We start from the raw sequence: 21,376 nt of genomic DNA, 5'->3' as shown, positions 1-21,376 counted from the left end.
TTAATAGGCAAACACTTCACCATGTTAGCCATATTTCCAGCCCTTTGTGCTTTAGATTATTTTTCAGATTGGCTTGCCTTTTGTCTAGAATGGCCTAGAACTGTGATCCTCTGATCTATGCTTCCTACATAACTGTTGGTCACACCTGGCTTGTATTTCGAGATGCGGGGGAGGGTCTCACTGTTTTTGTTTTTGTTTTTGTTTTTTGTACTGGTCCTGGGCACAATCTCAGGGTATTGGTGCTTTTGAGGCTTTTGTTTTTGTTTTTGTTTTGCCCAAGGCTTAGTTCTCAAGACTGAGCAAGCAAAAAGCCCTAAGTTCAAACGCAGGTACCACCAAGACAGGAAAGAGGGAAGGAAGGAAGGAAAGAAAGAAGGAAGGGAGGGAGGGAAGGAAGGAAGGAAGAAAGGATCTTATATATTTTCTATTTTGAAAATTTCCACACATGTCTTAGGAAACATATTAGGTAGGTAAGTCATACTGAAAGAAAGATTGATCAGCCAGGTGCTAGTAGTGGCTCCATACCTGTAATCCTAGCTATTCAAGAGGTTGAAATATGAGGACTGCAATTCAAAGCCAACCTGGGCAGGAAGTAGGGCTATGGATTAAGTGGTAGAACACCACCCTTGAGGGAAAAGACAACTGAGAATGTCTTGGATCTGAGTTCAGTCCCCAGGACCAGCACTGAAAGAGATAGAGAGATAGAGAAGCGGGGGGGGGGGGGGGGGGGAGAGAGATCCTCATAAAACAATTAATTTCCCTAATCTTTTAGAAATAGCAGCCAAAACTTTGTTTTTACTGTGTAGTATACTTCAAATGTAAGTACCCAACACCATAAAATTTACGGTGAGAAAACATCTGTTAAGTTGGGCTTATCCCTAAACAAATTTTAAACTCTAGAATTACTCAATTTTACTTGAAAGTAGAGATAGGCTTCCATTTTAAATCCTAAAGTGACTTCAAAACCCACCTGTTTGGTAGTTCTAAGTGTATATACTAGGGATCATAGTTACATTTAAGAATCTGGGTGACTAAATGGCAAACAAACTGGGGTTCATAGTTCTCAGGTCAAAAAAATTGTTTTTCTAGTCTGGGGCTTGAATTGAGGGCCTGAGCACTGTCCCTAACCCTCTTTGTGCTCAAGGGTAGTTCTCTATAACTTGAGCCACAGTGCCAATTCTGACTTTTTCTCAGTGGTTTATTGGAGATAATAGTCTCACAGACTTTTCTGCCTGGGCTGGCTCAGATCTCAGCCTCCTGACTAGCTAGGCATGAGCCACCACTATTTGGCTTCAAATCATTTCTTCAAAGATGAAAATGTCATAGCTTACTAATAGCATTTGCAACACTGAGGTCATTTGTCTTACTTAAGTCAAAGTAACAAAACAATTTATCAGGAGGGAAAAGTAGTGGGAAGGTTTATTGAGGGGAGGAGGCGCACTCAGAATATTTCTAATATAGCAGTCTTATAGAGAAAATATAAACCTCCACTGAGCTGCAGTTTAAAAAAAAAAGGTTGTTTACTGAGATATCAATTGAGCCTCTAAGAAAGGCCATGGGCTTCAGAATCAGACCTGATAAAACTTCATGTTTAATTAGAATTCTGAATCTCTGAGCCTGCCTTAGGCAGACACTCTACCACTTGAATCACACTCCACACCTCTTTTCTGATTTTTATTTTTCTGGAGAGTGTAAATGAAGTAGTGTTTGTTCCTATGTATAGTAGAATATAAAATCCTGTAAAGCCACCTAGGTTATTAGATGAATATCACAGATCTGCTTATAATCTATTATGGCTTAATGTAGATTATAGATGTGACCAAATGGTAGTTTGCAGAGCCTGAGCTGTAATTAAAATACTGTTGTGCTTCTCTATGATCTCTCTCTAGATTTCTTTTTTTTTTTTTTTTTTGGTAGTGAAAGTGACAAAAATTTATTATGAAAGGAATATATGTTCAGTTGACAGATCATCTCTAGAGTGTGCCTCTTGAGATTTCTGTTGCAAACTAGAGGGAAACTAAATAGTTCCAAACCCAAACAGAAATTTCTTCACTTTTCCAATTACAAACTCTCTTTTTATTTTATTTCATTTTTGTCGGTAGTGGGGCCTGAACTCTGGGCCTGGGCACTGTCCCTCTGCTCTTTAGCTCAAGGCTAGTGCTCTACCACTTGAACCACAGTGCCCACTTCCTGCTTTTTCTGTTTATGTGGTGCTGAAGAATCGAACCCAGGGCCTCTACCACCGAGCCACCTTTCCAGCCCCACAAAACTCTCTTTACTAAGTAAATAATGAAATAAAGTCATCCTCATGCAAAAGAAATCCTTAGCTCTTTTTGGTAGTATTGTTCATATATATATGATATATATCATATATATATATAAGTTCCTCATGTGTTAGTAAATTAGGTTATTCTTAGCAGCCAGTGGTTCTTCAGATATTTTGTTTAAAATACATATTGCTCAAAGGCAATAGTGCCGTTTGCAACTTATATTTGTATGTTGTATTCTATATTGAGGGGCTTGGCTTTATCTAGAACACATTCAGAGAAGAGCCTTCCTTGTTGGCTAGTGGGTGAGGAGAGAGACTGAGGGAGGTATCTCTCTGGGGACTTGCCCTTTGTGTCTGGAATTGCTGTCACAGTTATTGGAACAGATTGGCAACAGTACATGTGCAAGCATGCAATCAGCAACTTCACAGGAGAGAAGGCTTAGGTCAATTTCTTTGTACAGGAAAGAGGCCCTTGCAGGAATTTATCTTGCTAGTGGAAAAAAGTACAGAGAAAGGAACAAACCTAAGTGAAAGAAAGGCACATACTGGATGGGTGCCCTGTCTCACACCTGTCATCCTAGCTACCCAAGAGGCTGAGACCTGGAACATCACAGTTCAAGGCCAACTAAGGCAGAAAAGTCCCTAAGATCCTGCCTCCAGTTAACTAGCAAAATGGTGGACAAGAGGTTTGGCTCAAGCTCAGCAAGAGTGCCAGAAAAGGAAAAAGAACGAACACACACACACACACACACACACACACAAATGGAAAAAGAACGAACACACACACACACACACACACACACACACACACACACACACACACACACACACACACACACACACACACACACACACACACACACACACACACACACACACACACACACACACACACACACACACACACACACACACAATTGCTTCCAGGGCAGCCACGAGTAGGGATGATCTGTATTGTCTTTATCTAATTTTCCCTTCCGAGTGACTCTCAAGTGTTTTCGTATAGTGTTCCTGAATGAGTTTAAGGATTAGAGCCATATTCAGATACTGCAAAGGAGCATTAGGGATATTCCAGTTTACATCTGTGTTTATAGCCTTCAGGTTTTTGGGTTTTTTTTTGATATTTCAATTGAGAGAACAGATTCATTTGTTTACATGTCACATTTATCCTTAAGTCACACTGAAATTTTCATGATCAGTGAAAATACTTAATTTTTATGCTTAATTTTCATCATTTCAAAATGATTTCACATATAGACATTAGTATAACATGAGGTTGTGGGGTGTTTTGAAACAATACTATCCATGGCAAACGGGGTGTTGGCAGGTGATCAATGTGAGCATTCTATGATGACCTCTCACCATGATCATCATATGATGCAATCTTGCCTTCTAATCCAACTGTCACTCAAGAGTCAAGATGTTCACATTTGTGAATAGTTTGGATACTCTCAGATTCCTATCTAAAGTCCTGAGAAATGTGAAGTCTGGGCTGTTGCTGTGGAGGTATGTTCAAAGAGTTTCTGAATGCTGTATAGCCTTCAAATTTATACATGAAAAATTTCAAGAGTCACCATATCCTAAGAAGGTTGCCAATTTAAATTATTAATTCCCCATTTTCAAAAAAAGCAAAACATGACTTTGGCAGAAGTTTTATATAGTCTCCTACTTCTATTTCATTGTATAAAAAAAGGTAGAAAAAAAGGTAGAGTAAGGTGTGTGTGTGTGTGTGTGTGTGTGTGTGTGTGTGTGTGCGCGTGCATGTGTGCTTGTACGTGTGTGTACATGTGTGCATGCATGCGCATAAGCAATAAGAATAATGTTACAGCAACTATTTAGAGACCAGAGTTAATCAGAGTCAGTGTATGAGCAGACTGTGGTCTCACATTGTTAATCTGCAATGTTGATTACATTATAGGCCAAAAACTCAGAGCCAACTGCCAAGAATGGAGGCAGTATTCAGAAAATTTCTAGACTAGTTTTTGAGGCTAGGGAGGTACATATATTCGGGAAAGAAAAGTGGTGGATTACCAGTAGAGTGATAGTTATGTAGTAAATTCAGAACCAGAACTCTATTGCAGAACTGTCCAGAAGTTTGGGTTGTAGATATATGTGCAACTCTCTCTGAATGACTGTTGAAGAGCTATATTTATCCTGACTACAAATCTTTCATAAGGAGGAGTCCTAATCCTTGACCATTGTTGTCTATGTTTACTAATTGGTTTCATACTTAATCTTCAAAGGAAATAAGTTTATGTATGTATTGAGTGCCACTTTGATACATGAGAGAGAGGAAAAAAGAGAGAGAGATACTACTACCCATTACAACTTCTGTGTATCTTCTGTGTTATCTCTGGTGTTTTAACTGTTTTTATCTGTGTGTATACTGTTAGTTATATCTTCAGATTGCTGTGGATTGACTCTTGGGTAGTAATAGCACCTTCTGACATAAATCTGAAGTTAGAGTCCTACTCCAAAATGCCATTGTCATTAACTACCCACTGTTATAATCTCTGAGGGTCAAAAAATTCCCATCAGATTTGCATTGCTCCCAGCTCTCCGGAGTACATTTCCTTCTAGCTAAAGTTGTATTAAAGCTCCTAAGATTATTAGAAATCATGGCATTGCTAAATCTGAATATTCCTTTGTCTCCACGTGTATTTATATAATACAGTTAATATACTGATCGTTACTGGGTGTTGGTGGCTCATGCCTATAATCCTAGCTACTGAGGAAGCAGAGATCTGAGGATTATGGTTCAAAGCCAGCCTGAGCAGAAAGTCTGTGAGACACTTACCTCCAGTTAACCACGAAAAAGTTGGAGGTGGAGCTTCGAGCTCAGGCCCCAGGACCAGCACCAAAATATATACATACACACACATACACAACACACACACACACACACACACACACACACACACACACACACACACACACACATACATACATATACATATATATACATATACATACTAGATTGGTAAGAAGCAATAATGGTTACAGAAAAATACCTCAGAAGCTGGGTCTTGTCTTAGTTAGATGCTTTAATATAATCAAAATTGGCCCTGATTCTCTTATACTAGAGAATTTTAATGAGACAAGAAAAAATAGAGCCAGATGCCAGCGGCTCATGCCTGTAATCCTAGCTACTCAGAAGGCTGAGATCTGAAGATCTGGTTCAAAGCCAGCCCAGGCAGGAAAGTCCTTGAGGTTCTTATCTCCAATTACAGGAGATCAGAAATAAAGCTATGTCTCAAAGTGGTAAAGCATTAGCTTTGAGCAAAAGAGCTCAGGGACAGCGCCCAGGCCCTGAGACAAACCCCACCCCACCCCACCCCCCAAAAAAATAGAGTCTGAAAAACAAAAGACCAAAACCACTTCTAGCCAAGCAGGTTTTATGAGGAAAAATTCCTAGTAGGAATAGAACTTCTCTTAGCATAGGGTGCTCTCATCTAAACCTCTACATTTGTAGTGGTATCATGAGCTGGAACTTAAAGAGGAGGACATATATCTCTACTGCACTCTGATAGCAAAGGATATAGGACTAGATTAACTGTTTTCTAGTATATTTAGTATTTTAAATATTTAGATGTCTCCTCTAAATGATCCTATTGCTCAGCTACTACTTTCTCTTCCTCCACAGATGGAGTCCCCTGTCTCCACACCAGCGGTGCTACCCTTGCACCTTTTGGTGCCAGTAGTCAATAATGACATCTCATCCCCCTGTGAGCAGATCATGGTTCGAACCCGATCAGTTGGGGTCAACACATGTGATGTGGCTCTAGCCACAGAGCCTGAGTGCTTGGGCCCCTGTGAACCTGGAACCAGCGTCAACCTCGAAGGCATCGTGTGGCAGGAAACAGAAGATGGTAAGTGCTATACATGCTTTCCCATCCCATCACAACCTGCTCTTGAAGAAGAGCCAGTAGGGGCTTACTGTTATAACCACTGCCAGATATTTGTACGAAGTCTTAGGTCCACATCTTGCTAGCAGTGCACACACAGAGGATAGCAGCAAACTCCTTAGCAGAATCTCCCTCTCCTAAAGAGTGCCAATGCCAATGTTGTACACCTAGAAGCATGGCCAACTCCTTCCTTCCACTGGTTGCCAGCCACCTACACCACTTCATACATCTGTCACTTGGCACAGACTTTATAAGCCAGGTCAACAGGGAATTGTTTACATAGTCCTGTTTTCAGTCTTCCATTAACTAAACAGTTGACTTGCTGTAGGTTGCTGCTGCCCAACAGATTTCTTCTGTTTGGAAAGTTGATAAAAAGTAAACAGATGTAGAATAAAAGTGCAAAGGTATTTAACCAAGTAGTTCAGCTTTCTTGGTAACATCTGGTAGCAGCAGGATTCTCCAACGTATTCTTTTAATAAAGAGTCCAAGTCTTCATCAAAATATATGTGGAGAAGCTGGGTCTCAGTGCCATCATGTTTTTGTATCAGTAGCCAGATTTTCAAAGCATTCTCACTCTGAGGAGTTTAGAGGCCCAGAAGAGCACAGCTAATTACTCTGATTATCACAGACCTAAGTAGTCAGAAATTCAGACATTTTAGGGCTAGTGGCTCAATACTAAAAGCACCTACTTAGGAAGTGCAAGGCCTGGGGCTGGGAAGGTGGCTCAGTGGTAGAGTGCTTGCCTTGCATGCATGAGGCCCTGGGTTCCATTCCTCAGCACCACATAAGCAGAAAAAGCCAGAAGTGGTGCTGTGGCTCAAGTGGTAGAGTGCCCAGGCCCAGAGCTCAGGCCCCATGACTGGCAAAAAAAAAAAAAAAAAGAAGTGCAAGGCCATGATTTCAAATCCCTATACTACAAAATAAAAAAAGAAAGAAAGAAAAACAGAAAAAAAAATAGAAAAAGTAGGCATTTTATTCTAGTTATTCTACCAGAATTCTGTTCACTTGAATATTTTGTTGTTCGATATTCCAAGTCTTCTGTGCAGTGGGTGCTAATGTGTTCTAGATAAAGCATTCTGTATTCTTAGCTATATCATTATTAGGAATATAGTAAATCTTCAGCTTTCAAGAATATTGCTGATAAAAAAAAAAAAAAAGAATATTGCTGATGAGGGGCTGGGAAAGTAGCTCAATGGTAGAGTGCTTGCCTTGCATGCATAAGGCCCTGGGTTGGATTCCTCAGCACCACACAAGCAGAAAAGGCTGGAAGTGGTGCTGTGGCTCAAGTGGTAGAGCGCTAGCCTTGAGCTAAAGAGCTCAGGGACAGCACCCAGGTCAGAATTCAGGCCCCACAGCCAACAACAAAAAAAAAAGAATGTTGCTGATGAAAGTAGTGCTGTGACTCAAGTGGTAGAGCGCTTGCCTTGAGCTGAAGAGCTCAGGGACAGTGCCCAGGCACAGAGTTCAAGCCCCATAACCAACAAAAAATTAATTAATTAATTAAAAAATAAAAAAAAGTTAGTTTAAAAAATATTGCTGATGAAGTTTACTGTGTGCCTGAGACCATAATGAAAAAAAGAAAAGAGACCATCTATGTACCATTAAGCAACCTTCAGGACCTCTTGCCTAAGTATATTGAATATATCAATTAATTTCCTCCCTGCCATTGGGATAGGACAGGTTTTTCTTTTCTTTTTACTCTGAAGGGCAAATTTATGATTTAGTTGTCATTATCAACCAATTACCACATTCCTGTCTGTGTGTGTGTGTGCACATGCATGCATGTATTCGTGTGTGCACTAGTACTAGAGCTTAAAGTCAGGGCCTAAGTGCTCTTCCTTAGCTTTTTTGCTCAAGGCTAGCACTCTACCACTGGAGCCACATCTCCACTTGCTACTTTTTGCTGATTCATTAGAGATAAGACTCTCAGGAATTTTCCTGCCCAGGCTGGCTTCAAACCTCAATCCTAATATCTCAGCCTTCTGAGTAGCTAAGATTATAGGTGTGTGCCACTTGGCCCCGGCTTTAGGTACTCTTAATATATCCTTAATATACTCTTTCTTCCCCTCTCCTCTCTCCTTCTATTCCTTCCTTCCTTGTCTTCCTGCCTTCCTGCTTTTGTTTCCTTTTCTCTATTTTCCTTTTTTTCCTCCATTCTTTGCCCTCCTATTTTCACCCCTCTATTTCCCTGCTAAGATTATAGGCTTTTCCACTATTTTAGAAAATCTTTTTTTTTTTTTTTTTTCTGCCAGATGTGGGGTTTCAACTCTTGGCCTGGCTGTCCCTAAGCTCTTCAACCAAGGCTAATGCTCTACTGATTAAGCCACAGCACCACTTCCGGTTTTCTGAGTGGTTTATTGGAGATAAGTCTCACAGACTTTCCTGCACAGGCTGGCTTTGAACTGGGATCCTCAGATCTTAGTCTCCTGAGTAGCTAGGATTGCAGGCGTGAGCTACCAGTGCCCAGCTAGAAAATCTTATGAGCTCAGTGACTTGTTGTTTTTGTGTTGTGCCAGTATTAGGACTGAGGAACCTGGTCTCTGTCTCTTAGCTGTTTTTTTGTTTTGTTTTGTTGTGTTTTGTTTTGTTTTGTTTGATGCTGGTCTTGGGCTTAAACTGATGGCCTGGGTGCTGGCCTTGAGCCACTTTTTCTCAAGGCTAGCACTCTACCACCGGAACCACAGCTCCACTTTGGCTTTTTTGGTAGTTTATTAGAGATAAGAGTCTCACAGGCTTTGCTGCCCAGATTGGCTTCAAACCATGATCCTCAGATCTCAGCCTCCTGAGTAGCTACCATTACAGATAGGAGCCATTGGTGCCTAACTGTCCCTTTTTCATTCAAGGCTGCCACTCTACCACTTCCTGCCCTTTTTTTGACAGGGGGCGAGGGGTGGGGTAGGTAATTGGAGATAAGAGTCTCCTGAACTTTTCTTCTTGGGCTGGCTTTGATTCATGATCCCCAGATTTGAGCCTCCTGAGTAGCTAGAATTACAGGCATGGGCCATTGGCATCTAGTTAGAGTCTCTATTTTGTCACCAACACTTAGCACCTGTAATATGCTTTCAAAAATATTTGACTCAAAAAAGAAAATGAAAACTAAATTGGGCATGGCACACACCTGGAATTCTGGCACTTGGGCAGGAAAATGGGAAAGCTTGAGGCCAAGCTAGACTATAAAATGAACTCCAGCCAGGTGCCAGTGGCTCATGCCTGTAATCCTAGCTACTCAAGAGGCTGAGATCTGAGGATCACAATTCCAAGCCAGCCTGAGCAGGAAAGCCCGTGAGACTCTTTATCTCCAATAAACCACTAGAAAACAGGAAGTGGTGCGGTGGCTCAAGTGGTAGAGTGCTAGCCTTGAGCTGAAGAGCTAAGGGACAGCCCCCAAGCCCAGAGTTCAAGCCCCACGACCAACAACAACAACAAAATGAACTCCAGGCCACCATGGGCTTTGTAGATCCTGTCTCAAAAAGAATTAGTTTTTGAGTGAATAAATGAGTGCATCCATATCACTGTTATTTCTGGATCTATGCTAAAATATTTAGCAGATATTATAATTATAATGCTTCAATTTAGTAATCATGTCAAAATAATTTCTGAACTTCTCTCACATTCAGAATAAATCCCATAAGTTTAAGACTGGTTTCATTTTTCTAAGTCTATAAGATTTGTAGGGGTTTTGTTGTTTTTTGTCCGTTGTAGGGCTGGAACTCAGGGCCTGGGCACTGTCCTTGAGCTCTTCTGCTTAAGGCTAGCAAGGCTAATGCTCTACCACTTTGAGCTACAGCACCACTTTCAGTTTTCTGGTGGTTAATTGGAGATCAGAGTCTCATGGCCTTTCCTGTATGGACTGGCTTTGAACCTCAAGCCTCAAATCTCAGCCTCCTGAGTAGCTAGGATTACAGACATGAGCCACCATCACCTAGCTTTTTTTTTCCTTGTCAGTCATAGGGCTTGTACTCTGAGCCTGCTCACTGTACCCTGAGCTCTTTTGCTCAAGGCTAGTGTTCTACCACTTTCAGCCACAGTGCCACTTCTGGTTTCCTGGTGGTTCATTGGCAATAAGGTCTCACAGCCTTTCTTGCCCAGGCTGGCATCAAACCTCAGTCCTCAAATCTCATCCTCCTCAGTAGCTAGGATTGCAGGAGTAAGCTACTGGTGCCAAACCTTCTATTTTTGTTTTTGTTTTTGTTTTTGTTTTGGTTGCAGGGCTTGAACTCTGGGCCTGGGCGCTGTCCCTCAGCTCTTCAGCTCAAGGCTAGTGCTCTACTAGCACTTGAGCCACAGCACCACTTCCAGTTTTCTGGTGGTTTATTGGATATAAGAGTCTCACAGAGTTTCCTGCCTGGGGCTGGCTTTGAACCACGATCCTCAGATCTCAGCCTCCTGAGGAGCTAGAATTACAGGCGTGAGTCACCGGCGTCCGGCTTGTAGTTCTATTTTTAATACTACATTTTCTCCCACTTATGGTATTATATTTCAAGGTTTAGTTCTTCACCCTTTTTTCTTCTCATCACAAGGGTAAAAGAACTGTTCTGCAATGATATACTCTACTTCCCTTTGCTTTCTGGCCATCCCAGAGAGTCTTACCTCAATTTTCAGTTGGCAAAGGTCTGATTGTGATCATGGTTGGTTCACTTTCCTTTTCAAGTCACAGAAGAATTCCTGTAAAAATGATTCCCTAAAGATTATAAGATCTAGAGAGTACTAAGTCAGTCCTCAAGTTAATAAGAACTACATAGAGATGCTTTGGGGGAAAAAATTCTAGGCCTTTGTGCTCTGTCTGTATCTGACTTTTTTTTTTTTCTTTTTTGAGTTCCTTTTTATTTTTTTGCTTTTATTTTTGGGCCAGAAAACTACTATCTTCAAATAGAACAGTTCTTCCAGCTTAGAAAGAAGCTATGAAGACTTGGTCTATGGGTAGAATGGACGGTGCTAAGGCCCCTGTAGAAATGAATCACCTTGTAAGAATAGTATTATAGGGGTCATAGTAGCAGTGATTCTTGGTTTCTTTGCCTTTCATTTCTACAGTTTTCTTTCCTCTTCTCTTCCTAGCACTCATGTTAGACTTTACCCTAGAGACATTTTGATTTTTCTTTGTTCTTTGTCAGTCATGGAGCTTGAACTCTGGGCCTGGGCACTGTCCTTGAGCTCTTCAGCCCAAGGCTAGTGCTCTACCATTTGAACCACAGCACCACTTCTGGTTTTCGGGTGGTTAATTGGAGATAAGAGTCTCACAGACTTGCTGTCCTAGCTGGCTTTGAACTGAGATCCTCATTGATTTTTTATTATTATTATTATTTTAATTTTATTGTAAAGATGCTGTACTTAAGGGTTATAGTTTCATGAGTAAGGTAATGGATACATTTCTTGTCGAACATTGTTACCCCCTCCTTTGTTGAAAAAATTTTATTTTTTGCCAGTCCTGGGGCTTGAACTCAAGGCCTGGGCACTTTGCTCAAGGCTCGCACTTTACCATTTGCATCACACCACCACTTCAGGCTTTCTCTGTTTGTGTGGTACTGAGGACAAATCCAGGGCTTCCTGCATGCTAGGCAAGCACTCTACCACTAAGCCACATTCCCAGCCCCATTTTGAATGTTTTTGCAGATTCTTCTCTTTAGGCTGTTCATAATTCAGCCAGCACTGCAAAGCTCCTCCTTGACTCAGTCTATCCTTCAGACTGTTAAGAATACCCAATGTAGCCCAGTGCTGGTGGCTCGTGCCTCTAGTAGGCTCTCAGCCTGCTGAGATCTGAGGATGGAAGTTCAAATCCAGCCTAGGCAGCAAAGTCCGTGAGACTCTTATCTCCAATTAATCACAGAAGAAGCCAGAAGTGGTGTTGTAGATCAAGTGGTAGAGAGGCCTTGAACAAAAGGAGCTTAAGAACAGCACCCAGGCACATAGTTCAAGGCCCAAGACCAGCAAAAGACAAAAAAACTCAAAACAAACAAAAAGTAAGAATACCCAAATGTAGTGTAGTATGTTTTCTTTGTTTAGTTGTTGTTGAAGCTTATAAGGATCTGATTACACTGATTTGACTGTCTGACTTTCTCACTTCAAATCAAAGTAGCAAATACCAAGTCTATTCCAGGTTTATGAACTTTAATCTTAACCCAAGGCCCTAGAGACAATATATAAGAAGCCTTAAAATAGGGCATATGTCAGGTACTGGTGGCTCACACTTGTAATCCTAGCTACTCAGGAGTCTGAGATCTGAGAATCATGGTTCAAAGCCAGCCCAGGCTGGAAAGTCTGTGAGACTCATCTCCACTTAACCACCAGAAAACCGTAAGTGGCACCATGGCTCTAAGTGGTAAAGTGCTAGCCTTGAGTGCAAAAGCTCAGTACCCAGAATTCAAGCTCCAGAACACTCTCTCTCTCTCTCTCTCTCTCTCTCTCTCTCTCTCTCTCTCTCTCTCTCTCTCTCACTCACTCACTCACACACACACACACACACACACACACACACACAAATAGTATAAATAATCATATATATATATACAAAGATGACTTTAATCCTAATTTCTATGAATCTGAAACAGGAAGATTGCAAGTAAATTCAAAGCCAGTCCAAGCAAAATTAATGAGACCTGTATTTCGAGAATCATGGTTCAAAGCCAGCCCAGGCTGGAAAGTCTGTGAGACTCATCTCCACTTAACCACCAGAAAACCGTAAGTGGCACCATGGCTCTAAGTGGTAAAGTGCTAGCCTTGAGTGCAAAAGCTCAGTACCCAGAATTCAAGCTCCAGAACACTCTCTCTCTCTCTCTCTCTCTCTCTCTCTCTCTCTCTCTCTCTCTCTCTCTCTCACTCACTCACTCACTCACACACACACACACACACACACACACACACAAATAGTATAAATAATCATATATATATATACAAAGATGACTTTAATCCTAATTTCTATGAATCTGAAACAGGAAGATTGCAAGTAAATTCAAAGCCAGTCCAAGCAAAATTAATGAGACCTTATTTCATTACAAAATAAACATCTTGGGCTGGGAATGTGACTTAGTGGTAGAGTGCTTGCCTTGAATACATGAAGCCCTGGGTTTGATTCCTCAGTACCACATACACAGAAAAAAACAGAAGTGGTGCTGTGGCTCAAGTGGTAGAGTGTTGGCCTTGGGAAAAAGAAGTCTTGGGGCAGTGGGGGGGGGGGGAACTGGTCATGGTGGCTCATGCTTATAATCCTAGTTATTCAGGAGGCAGGCATTGGAAAGACCATTAGCCAGGCAAAAAAAATTCAGGACACCCCCATGTTATTCTTTAAAGACTGGCCATGATGACTTCCCTATCATTCCAGCTAAGTGGAATGATGGGCATAAACACAAAATCTTAATTGAAAAGTAACTAAAGGACTGGCGGCATGTTATGTGATAGAATGTTTCCCAAAAAGTGGGAGATCCTGAATTCAAACCTCAGTGCTATCAATAAATAAGTAACTGAGTAAGGAAAAAAAAAAAGAATAAAATTAACGCTTCAGTCACACGAGTACTTGGCTGGTTTGTATAAAACTCTGAGTTTAGCCGGGCACTGGTGGCTTACACCTGTAATCCTAGCTACTCAGGAGGCTGAGATCTGAGGATCACAGTTCAAGCCAGCCCAGGCAGGAAAGTCCGTGGAACTCTTATCTCCAATAAACCACCAGAAAACCGAAGTGGCTCTGTAGCTTAAGTGGTAGAGCACTCACCTTGAGCTGAAGAACTGAGGGACAGCACTCAGGCCCACAGAGTTCAAGCCCCATGATCTACAAAAAAAAAAAAAAAAGGACTCTGAGGTTTTTGTTGTTGTTGTTTGTTTGTTTTTGCCAGTCCTGGGGCTTGAACTCAGGGCCTGAGCAGTGTCTCTGAGCTGATTTTGCTCAAGGCTAGCACTCTACCACTTGAGCCACAGTACCCCTTCTGGCTTTCTCTGTTTATGTGGTACTGAGGAATGAAACCCAGGGCTTCATGCATGCTACCTGCCATGCATTCTACCATTGAGCCACATTCCCAGCCTGAGCCACTCTTTTTTAGCTTTTACTTTATTATTTTTTTAATAAGATCTTACATTTATTCCTAGGCTGGCCTAGGTCTGATCCCTTTTTTTTTTTTTGTAGGTCGTGGGGCTTGAACTCTGGGCTTGGGCGCTGCCCCTCAGTTCTTCAGCTCAAGGCAAGCGCTGTACCAATTGAGCTACAGCGCCACTTCCAGTTTTCTAGTGGCTTATTGGAGATAGGAGTCTCACGGTCTTTCCTGCCCAGGCTGGCTTTGAACCGAGATCCTCAGATCTCAGCCTCCTGAGTAGCTAGGATTACAGGCGTGAGCCACCAGCGCCTGGCTTGATCCTTCTATTTATACTTTCTATATAGCTAGAACAATAGCTATATGCCATATGCCCAGCTTTTATCAGTTGAGATGGAGTCTCATGAACTTTTTGCTTGGGCTAGCTTCTATTTCCTTGTATTTTTGGGTCTGGTCATGGGGCCTGAACTCTGGGCCTGGGTACTGTCCCTCAGCTCTTCAGCTCAAGGCTAGCGTGCTATCACTTGAGCCATAGCACCACTTCCAGCTTTTTTTTTTTTTTTCCTGCTAATGTGGTGCTGAGGATACGAACCCAGGGCCTCATGCATGCAAGGCAAGCACTCTACCACTGAGCCACCTTCCTAGCCCTTGGGCTAGCTTCAAATTACAGTCCTCCTGATCTTTGCCTCCTAAGTAGCTAAGATTACAACTGTGAACCACCATGCCTGATTGTTTATTTTTTAAGCAATGGCTTCTACCACCATCCCTTTAAAACTATGCAAGTCAGGGGTGAAACCTTCAGATACCTTCAGAAAAGTTATACTTTCTTAAACATGAGCATGGAGAACCCTCGGTGGCTGCAACAGGAATAAGGGATGCCAGAGTGGGTAAGTCCTGGCTCTTATCTGTGCTACCTACCATTTTTCAATGAATATATGTTACACTCCTTTGAAATCCTTATTTAAAGAGGATGCTGCTGTTCTGCTGTTGAAAAAGACATTTCATTTGTAACTAATCCTCCTACCCGTGTAGAAATTACTCTTAAGGGGCTGGGAAGGTGGCTCAGTGGTAGAGTGCTTACCATGCATGCATGAGACCCTGGGTTCGATTCCTCAGCACCACATAAGCAGAAAAAGCTGGAAGTGGCGCTGTGGCTCAAGTGGGAAAGCTCTAGTCTTGAGATGAAGAGCTGAGGGACAGCACCCAGGCCCAGAGTTCAAGCTCCGCAACTGACAAAAAAACGAAGGAGAGAGGAGAGGGAGAGAAGAGGAGGAGAGGAGAGGAGAGGAGGAGAGGAAAGAGGAAGGAACTGTAACACCTATATTTATGTTTCTGAAGCCAGAATGTGACTTCCTTGTATGTCAACCAGTGTGAAAAATAACTTTGGCCTATCTTCCAAAACTGAGTTCTCATTTGGTGGGAAGAAAGAAGTCTACAGTTTTTCCCCTTGTTAAGGATTATGTCATTTACATGGACTAGTAAACCTAGGAAGCCTGGTGCCACCCTGTGTCCACTTCAGGTTATCCATTGCTACAACTGGGTATGTTAGGAAGTACTTAGAACTTCTAAAGAAGTACAGAGCTTCTCAAGGCATCAGTGTATGGTACAAACATCTTTGAACTAGCATTAGGAGAGTTGGGTTCTAGTACACGTTGTACCTTTAGCTAGCTGTGTGGTCTTGGGGAAGTAAGTTAACTTCTGTTTTCAGATTTTGAATTTGTCAAACAAAGGTCTTGGGCTAAATCTGTACTTTCCCATTAGAATTTTTTGTGATGGATGTGCTCTGTTTGAAATGGTTGTCAGACATGAGCACCTGAAATGTACCAAATAGAACTGAGGAGCAAATTTTTTCTTTTTTTAACTTACTTAAGCCAGGGGTGGTGGTACATGCCTGTAATTCCAGCACTTGGGACCATGAAGTAGGAGAATTTTCCAGTTTGAGGTTAAGCTTGGGCTACATAGTGAGACCCCACTTAAAAAAAAAAAAAAAAAAAAAGGCAAAACAGAAACAAAAACAGCCAGATACCAGTGACTCACACCTGTAATCCTAGCTATTTAGGAAGCTTAGATCTGAGGTCAACCGAAGCAGGAAACTCCTCCAATTAATCTCCAGAAAATAAGAAGTGGCACTGTGGCTCAAAGTAGTAGAGCACTACTTTTGAGCAAAAGAGCTTAGGGACAGCACTCAGGCCCATGACTAGAAAACAAAAACAACAATAAGTTTAATGCTTGTAACTAGTGGCTTATAATTTTGATTGTATATGTGTGTATATACTCTGAGATGGAAGGAATAGTTACTGTGGGAAAAGAATGGGAAAGTAGCTCACATCTGTACAGATCCATGGTGACTTCTCTATACTCAGCCCCTGTTACTCAGGAAGACATTTGGCCCTGCTTCAAACTCTGTGGTTGAGCTCTGCTCTTTGGTCTGTGGCTTTTCTTTTTCTCATTATCAGAGTAATAGGCAGTGGTTTTGCTTAACAGGAAGTTAGTTTGCCTGTGGTGGCTCTGCTGACAACCTGACCCAATGATTCTTCATCCTCATCTAGTGCAGAATTGGCTGTGGGTCTTTATCCTTCTCACTCAAGGGGAAAGGGAAGCTCTATTAATCTTTCTTCTTAAAAAACGTTAACCTTGGTAGTTACTGTTGTTTATTGTGATTGATTCTGACGTTGCAGTATATAAGTGAACTCAGAAATATGTAACTGTTAATGTTTGTACTGGAAAAGTGAGATGGTACCCAGATGCTGGTCTTTCTATAACTATAATTAATGCCTTCTCACCTTCAGGCTTTCCTCAGGTAGCACTCACCTAGAGAGAGATGGTCCATGATGACCAAGCTTTCCCCACTGCTTAGCCTGACACCTGCAGAAACAGCTCTACCCAATTGCACAGACATAAAAAGCCTAGCAGCCATTGTCTGGCACCACAACTCTTCATAGCAACAGACCACCACATGGCAACAGCAGCCACACAAAGAAAACATTAGGGAAATCAATACATCCACTTCTCCTGCCCCTCCTCCACCCAAAACAACAGCCAACACCTAGCAGCTTACTTGCTCTCGGTAGATACTTTAGAGCCTGACATGTTTATTTATATCCTTGTAGAATATGTTATCTGTCCACTTTTCATATATTTAAATCCTGAAGCCCTAAGGAAAAATTTCAGTCACATGGTTTTCTGGGTTTCATTTTGCGAAGCAGCCTCATCTTCAAGAGAAAGAAATGCCCCCATTTTATTTGTTCTCACCCACCTCTTCTCACCTCCTCCTTTCTATCTAGCAAAACATAGACAAGCAGTACAGGTGGCCTGGCTGTGGGTTGGCAGACAAGTAAGCTTGCTTCCAAATGAGACTCTTTTGATGTCATAACAAAAATCTTCTTATACACAGACACTGGCCTATTTTGTTACCAGTGCCGTCCTTTAACAACTAGTTTATTTCCTGATACTTCATATTCAGCCGATGAGTGATGCCTAGGCATTATAGTTCCTGTATGTCATGGGACTGATCACTAGCCCTAACTAAGTTAATTTGGAAGGGAGAAAGGCCCCATTTGAGAGTGTTGGGGTTTTCTTACACTGTTGCTCAGGTCGTTTTCCTTGTCTGGGCCTTAGTTTCCTTATTTATAAAATTAGGAGGTTTGACTACATGATACCTGTAGTCCTTCTAACTCTGATATATACACAAAGATCATTTGTGTAGGACAGAAGAGGGGATATAATCTTTGTTGTCATTGGTTGTCATATGATCAGGAAGATGTCTAGTCCTTTGGTCTCAGTGCTTGCACTGCTAAAAACAGGCCCTAACCTTTCTCTGGTTGATAATGCTGCTGTAACAACAGTGGGCAAAGCTATTAACAAACTTGGCAACTAGCCTTTTCTCCCATAGCAGCAGTTTCAGACCAGTTCAGGCAGATCTTTGCTCCCAGGCTTGTTGCTACTGAGGCTGCGTCTGCTTCTTAATATCAGTAATGTCTTCCCCCCCGTCCCCCCCCCCACTTTCCACCACCACCTCTTTCCTCTCACTCTCACTGTTCCTTTCCCTTCCCAACACCACCCCCCTGTTCTCTACTTCTTCTGATACCTCATTATCGCATCTCCCTTAGGCTTTACAGAACAAAGAAATCACAGGGTATCAACTTTATAATTTAGGCAGCTGGAGATAATTTCCTCAGGATAGGGTGGGTAGGTAGCTGGTTCCTCCTGGCATGCAGCAGCACTGCTAAATGGCATTGTATTTTGCCTGTCAGACTTAGCTTTGTTAGGCCCATTCAGGGTTCTCTGTTTTTGAGTCAAATTATAGTGGCAAACTAGGCCCATGTACTTTCAGAGGAGCAAGAATTAGGAAAAACATGGAAAGTATGTCACTTAAAGGTCTGCTACTTGCTAATTGCTTAAGGAATTTTTATTTGATCCACTATTCCTGTGCTTACCCCTGCCAGATCCTTCATTTCCTTTAGTTTACTGCCTTCATAACCTTCTCCATAGCAACAACTATATGATCAAAAGGCTATGGTGAAAAATTGAGTAAACTGCTCTCCCCAAGCTCACTCCTATTTGCTTTGGGCAGGATATCTTTTAGAAAGAAGAGGGCTGGGAAGGTGGCTCAGTGGTAGAGTGCTTAGCGCCTTGCATGCATGAGGCCCTGGGTTCAATTCCTCAGCACCACATAAGCAGAAAAAGCTGGAAGTGGCGCTGTGGCTCAAGTGGTAGAGCTAGCCTTGAGCTGAAGAGCTGAAGGACAGCACCTAGGCCCAGAGTTCAGGCCTGATGACCGGCAAAAAAAAAAAAAAAAAGAAAAGACTGTCAAACTGGTTTCTACTTCATTGAATTCATAATCAAACTTTTAACCCCAAATGAATTCAGTGAACAACCTGCCTCCCTCATTTGACTGATTACCTCCACCTTTTGGGAAAAATTCCCAAATCATTTAGCTCTTAACTTTCTCCTTAGAAGTAGATAAATACCCCTATAATTGCTATCAATATGGAGAAAGAACAGGTAAAGAAAGTGGAACCTTCCATTTCCCCCATGTCTTACTGCATTTCATCCTAGACACTACTGACCTGAAGGTTGGGCAGACTGTCTAAAGTATAGAAATAGCCCAGCCTTTAGCTGATTCTGGAGCTGCCTGCTTTGTCACCCCTCACCCCAGTACTGATCTATAGAAGTTATGAACTCACAGGTTTGGTTTCTTTCTATGTTAGTAGGTCTTATTGAACAATATATGAGTGAAGCATAAGTGTGCAGTTCATTGAATTTTCTATTTTTAAATTTTTCTCTTAATTTCTTTTATATATTGTTTTATTTTATTTTATTTTTTATGTGGTACTGAGGAATTGAACCCAGGGCTTCATGCATGCTAGGCCCGCACTCTACCACTAAGCCACATTCCCAGACTACATTGAATTTTCTAAGTGCACACAGTACATGTTCCAGAATCTAGATGAAGAAACACTAGGGTGTCAGAGCCCTTTCATTTTTCCCTTCCAATAGCCTAACCCACCCCCACCTCCGTCAGTTCTGATGGCTAACATTGGTTGATGTTACCTATTTTGAACTGTACATGATCAGAATAGTATACACTCTTTTTTTTTTTTTTTGGTCAGTCGTGGGGCTTGAACTCTGGGCTTAGGCGCTATCCCTGAACTCTTCAGCTCAAGGCAAGCGATCTACCGCTTGAGCTACAATGCCACTTCCAGTGTTCTAGTGGTTTTTTATTGGAGATAAGCATCTCACAGACTGCCCTGCCTGGGCTGGCTTTGAACCATGATCCTCAGATCTCAGCCTCCTGAGTAGCTAGGATTACAGGCATGAGCCACCGGTGCCTGACTTAGTATACATATACACTCTTTTATATTGAGCTATTCAACATACCAGTCAGATACATGCATGTTGCATGTAGTTAGTTAGCTTTAGCCTCATTATTTTATCATATTCCATTATGTGAATAAACTATTTAATTCAGTTGTTGATAGCCATTTGGGTTATTTGCAATTTGGGTCTGTTAATTTAAAAACTGTTCTACTTCCGGCTTTTTTTTTTTCTGTTTATGTGGTATTGAGGAGTCAAACCCAGGGCTTCATGAATGCTAGGCAAACACTCTACCACTAAGCCACATTCGTAGCCCCCTGATTACATCTTAGACTTGAATTTGTCTTTTTCAGTAGCTATTCTTATTGGTATGTAATAGTATCTCATTATGATATTGATTTGCATTTCCCTGGCAAGTAATAAAATTAAGCATCTTTTCAAATGTTTATTGCTCATTTGGAAATCTTCTTTGATGAGGTTCCTGTCCAAGTCTTCTGTCCACTTTTAGATCCAGTTGTATATCTTTTTCTTGTAACTAGCCATTCTTTGTACTTTCTGGTTACAAGGTCTTTGGCAGACACACACACACACACACACACACACACACACACACACACACACACACACACACACACACACACACACACACACACACACACACACACACACACACACACACACACACACACACACACACACACACACACACACACACACACACACACACACACACACACACACACACACACACACACACACACACACACACACACACACACATTATATTGCTATAATAAATATTTTGTATCTTTTTCTATGGGGGCACACCAGTTCTGGGGCTTGGACTCAGGGCCTGGGTTTTGTTGGCTGGTGCTTTTACCACTTGTGCTATAGCTCCACTTCCAGTTTATGGAGATTAATTGGAGATAAAAGTCTTCTAGACTTCCCTTCTCCAGATTGGCTTTGAACCACAACCCTCAGATATCAGGCTCCTGAGTATAGCCAGGCATGCTTTTTCTTATAATAGTGTGATTTCATGAATGGAAGTCATTCCTTTTTTTTTTTTTTTGTCGGTCATGGGGCTTGAACTCCAGGCCTGGGCGCTGTCCCTCAGCTCTTCAGCTCAAGGCGAGCGCTCTACCACTTGAGCTACAGTGCCACTTCCGTTTTTCTGGTGGTTTATTGGAGATAGGAGTCTCATGGTCTCTCCTGCCCGGGCTGGCTTTGAACCGCGATCCTCAGATCTCAGCCTCCTGAGTAGCTAGGATTACAGGCGTGAGCCACCAGCGCCCGGCAAGTCATTCCTTTTTTATGTACTCTGTTTTGCCTTCTTTCCTTTTTTTTTTTTTTTTTGGTCATGGGGCCTGAAC

General features: G+C 41.9%; 1 protein-coding gene across 3 annotated transcripts in view; it reads left to right on the top strand.

Moving 5' to 3' along the window:
• Nucleotides 1-21,376, top strand: part of Znf609 (zinc finger protein 609) — a 165,958-nt gene that overhangs the window by 114,241 nt on the left and 30,341 nt on the right. For all 3 annotated transcript variants that reach the window (XM_069995178.1, XM_069995179.1, XM_069995180.1), the window contains exon 3: nucleotides 5,913-6,138. In XM_069995178.1, coding sequence (XP_069851279.1) covers nucleotides 5,913-6,138 — 226 coding nt within the window. The remainder of the gene's footprint in view (nucleotides 1-5,912; nucleotides 6,139-21,376) is intronic.

The sequence above is a fragment of the Dipodomys merriami genome, unplaced genomic scaffold, assembly GCF_024711535.1.
Source record: "Dipodomys merriami isolate MVZ:Mamm:240054 unplaced genomic scaffold, mDipMer1.0.p SCAF_48, whole genome shotgun sequence".
Classification (NCBI taxonomy): Eukaryota; Metazoa; Chordata; class Mammalia; order Rodentia; family Heteromyidae; genus Dipodomys; species Dipodomys merriami.
The sequence above is the reverse complement of the archived record's forward strand: the minus strand, read 5'-3'. Positions and strand labels throughout refer to the sequence as shown.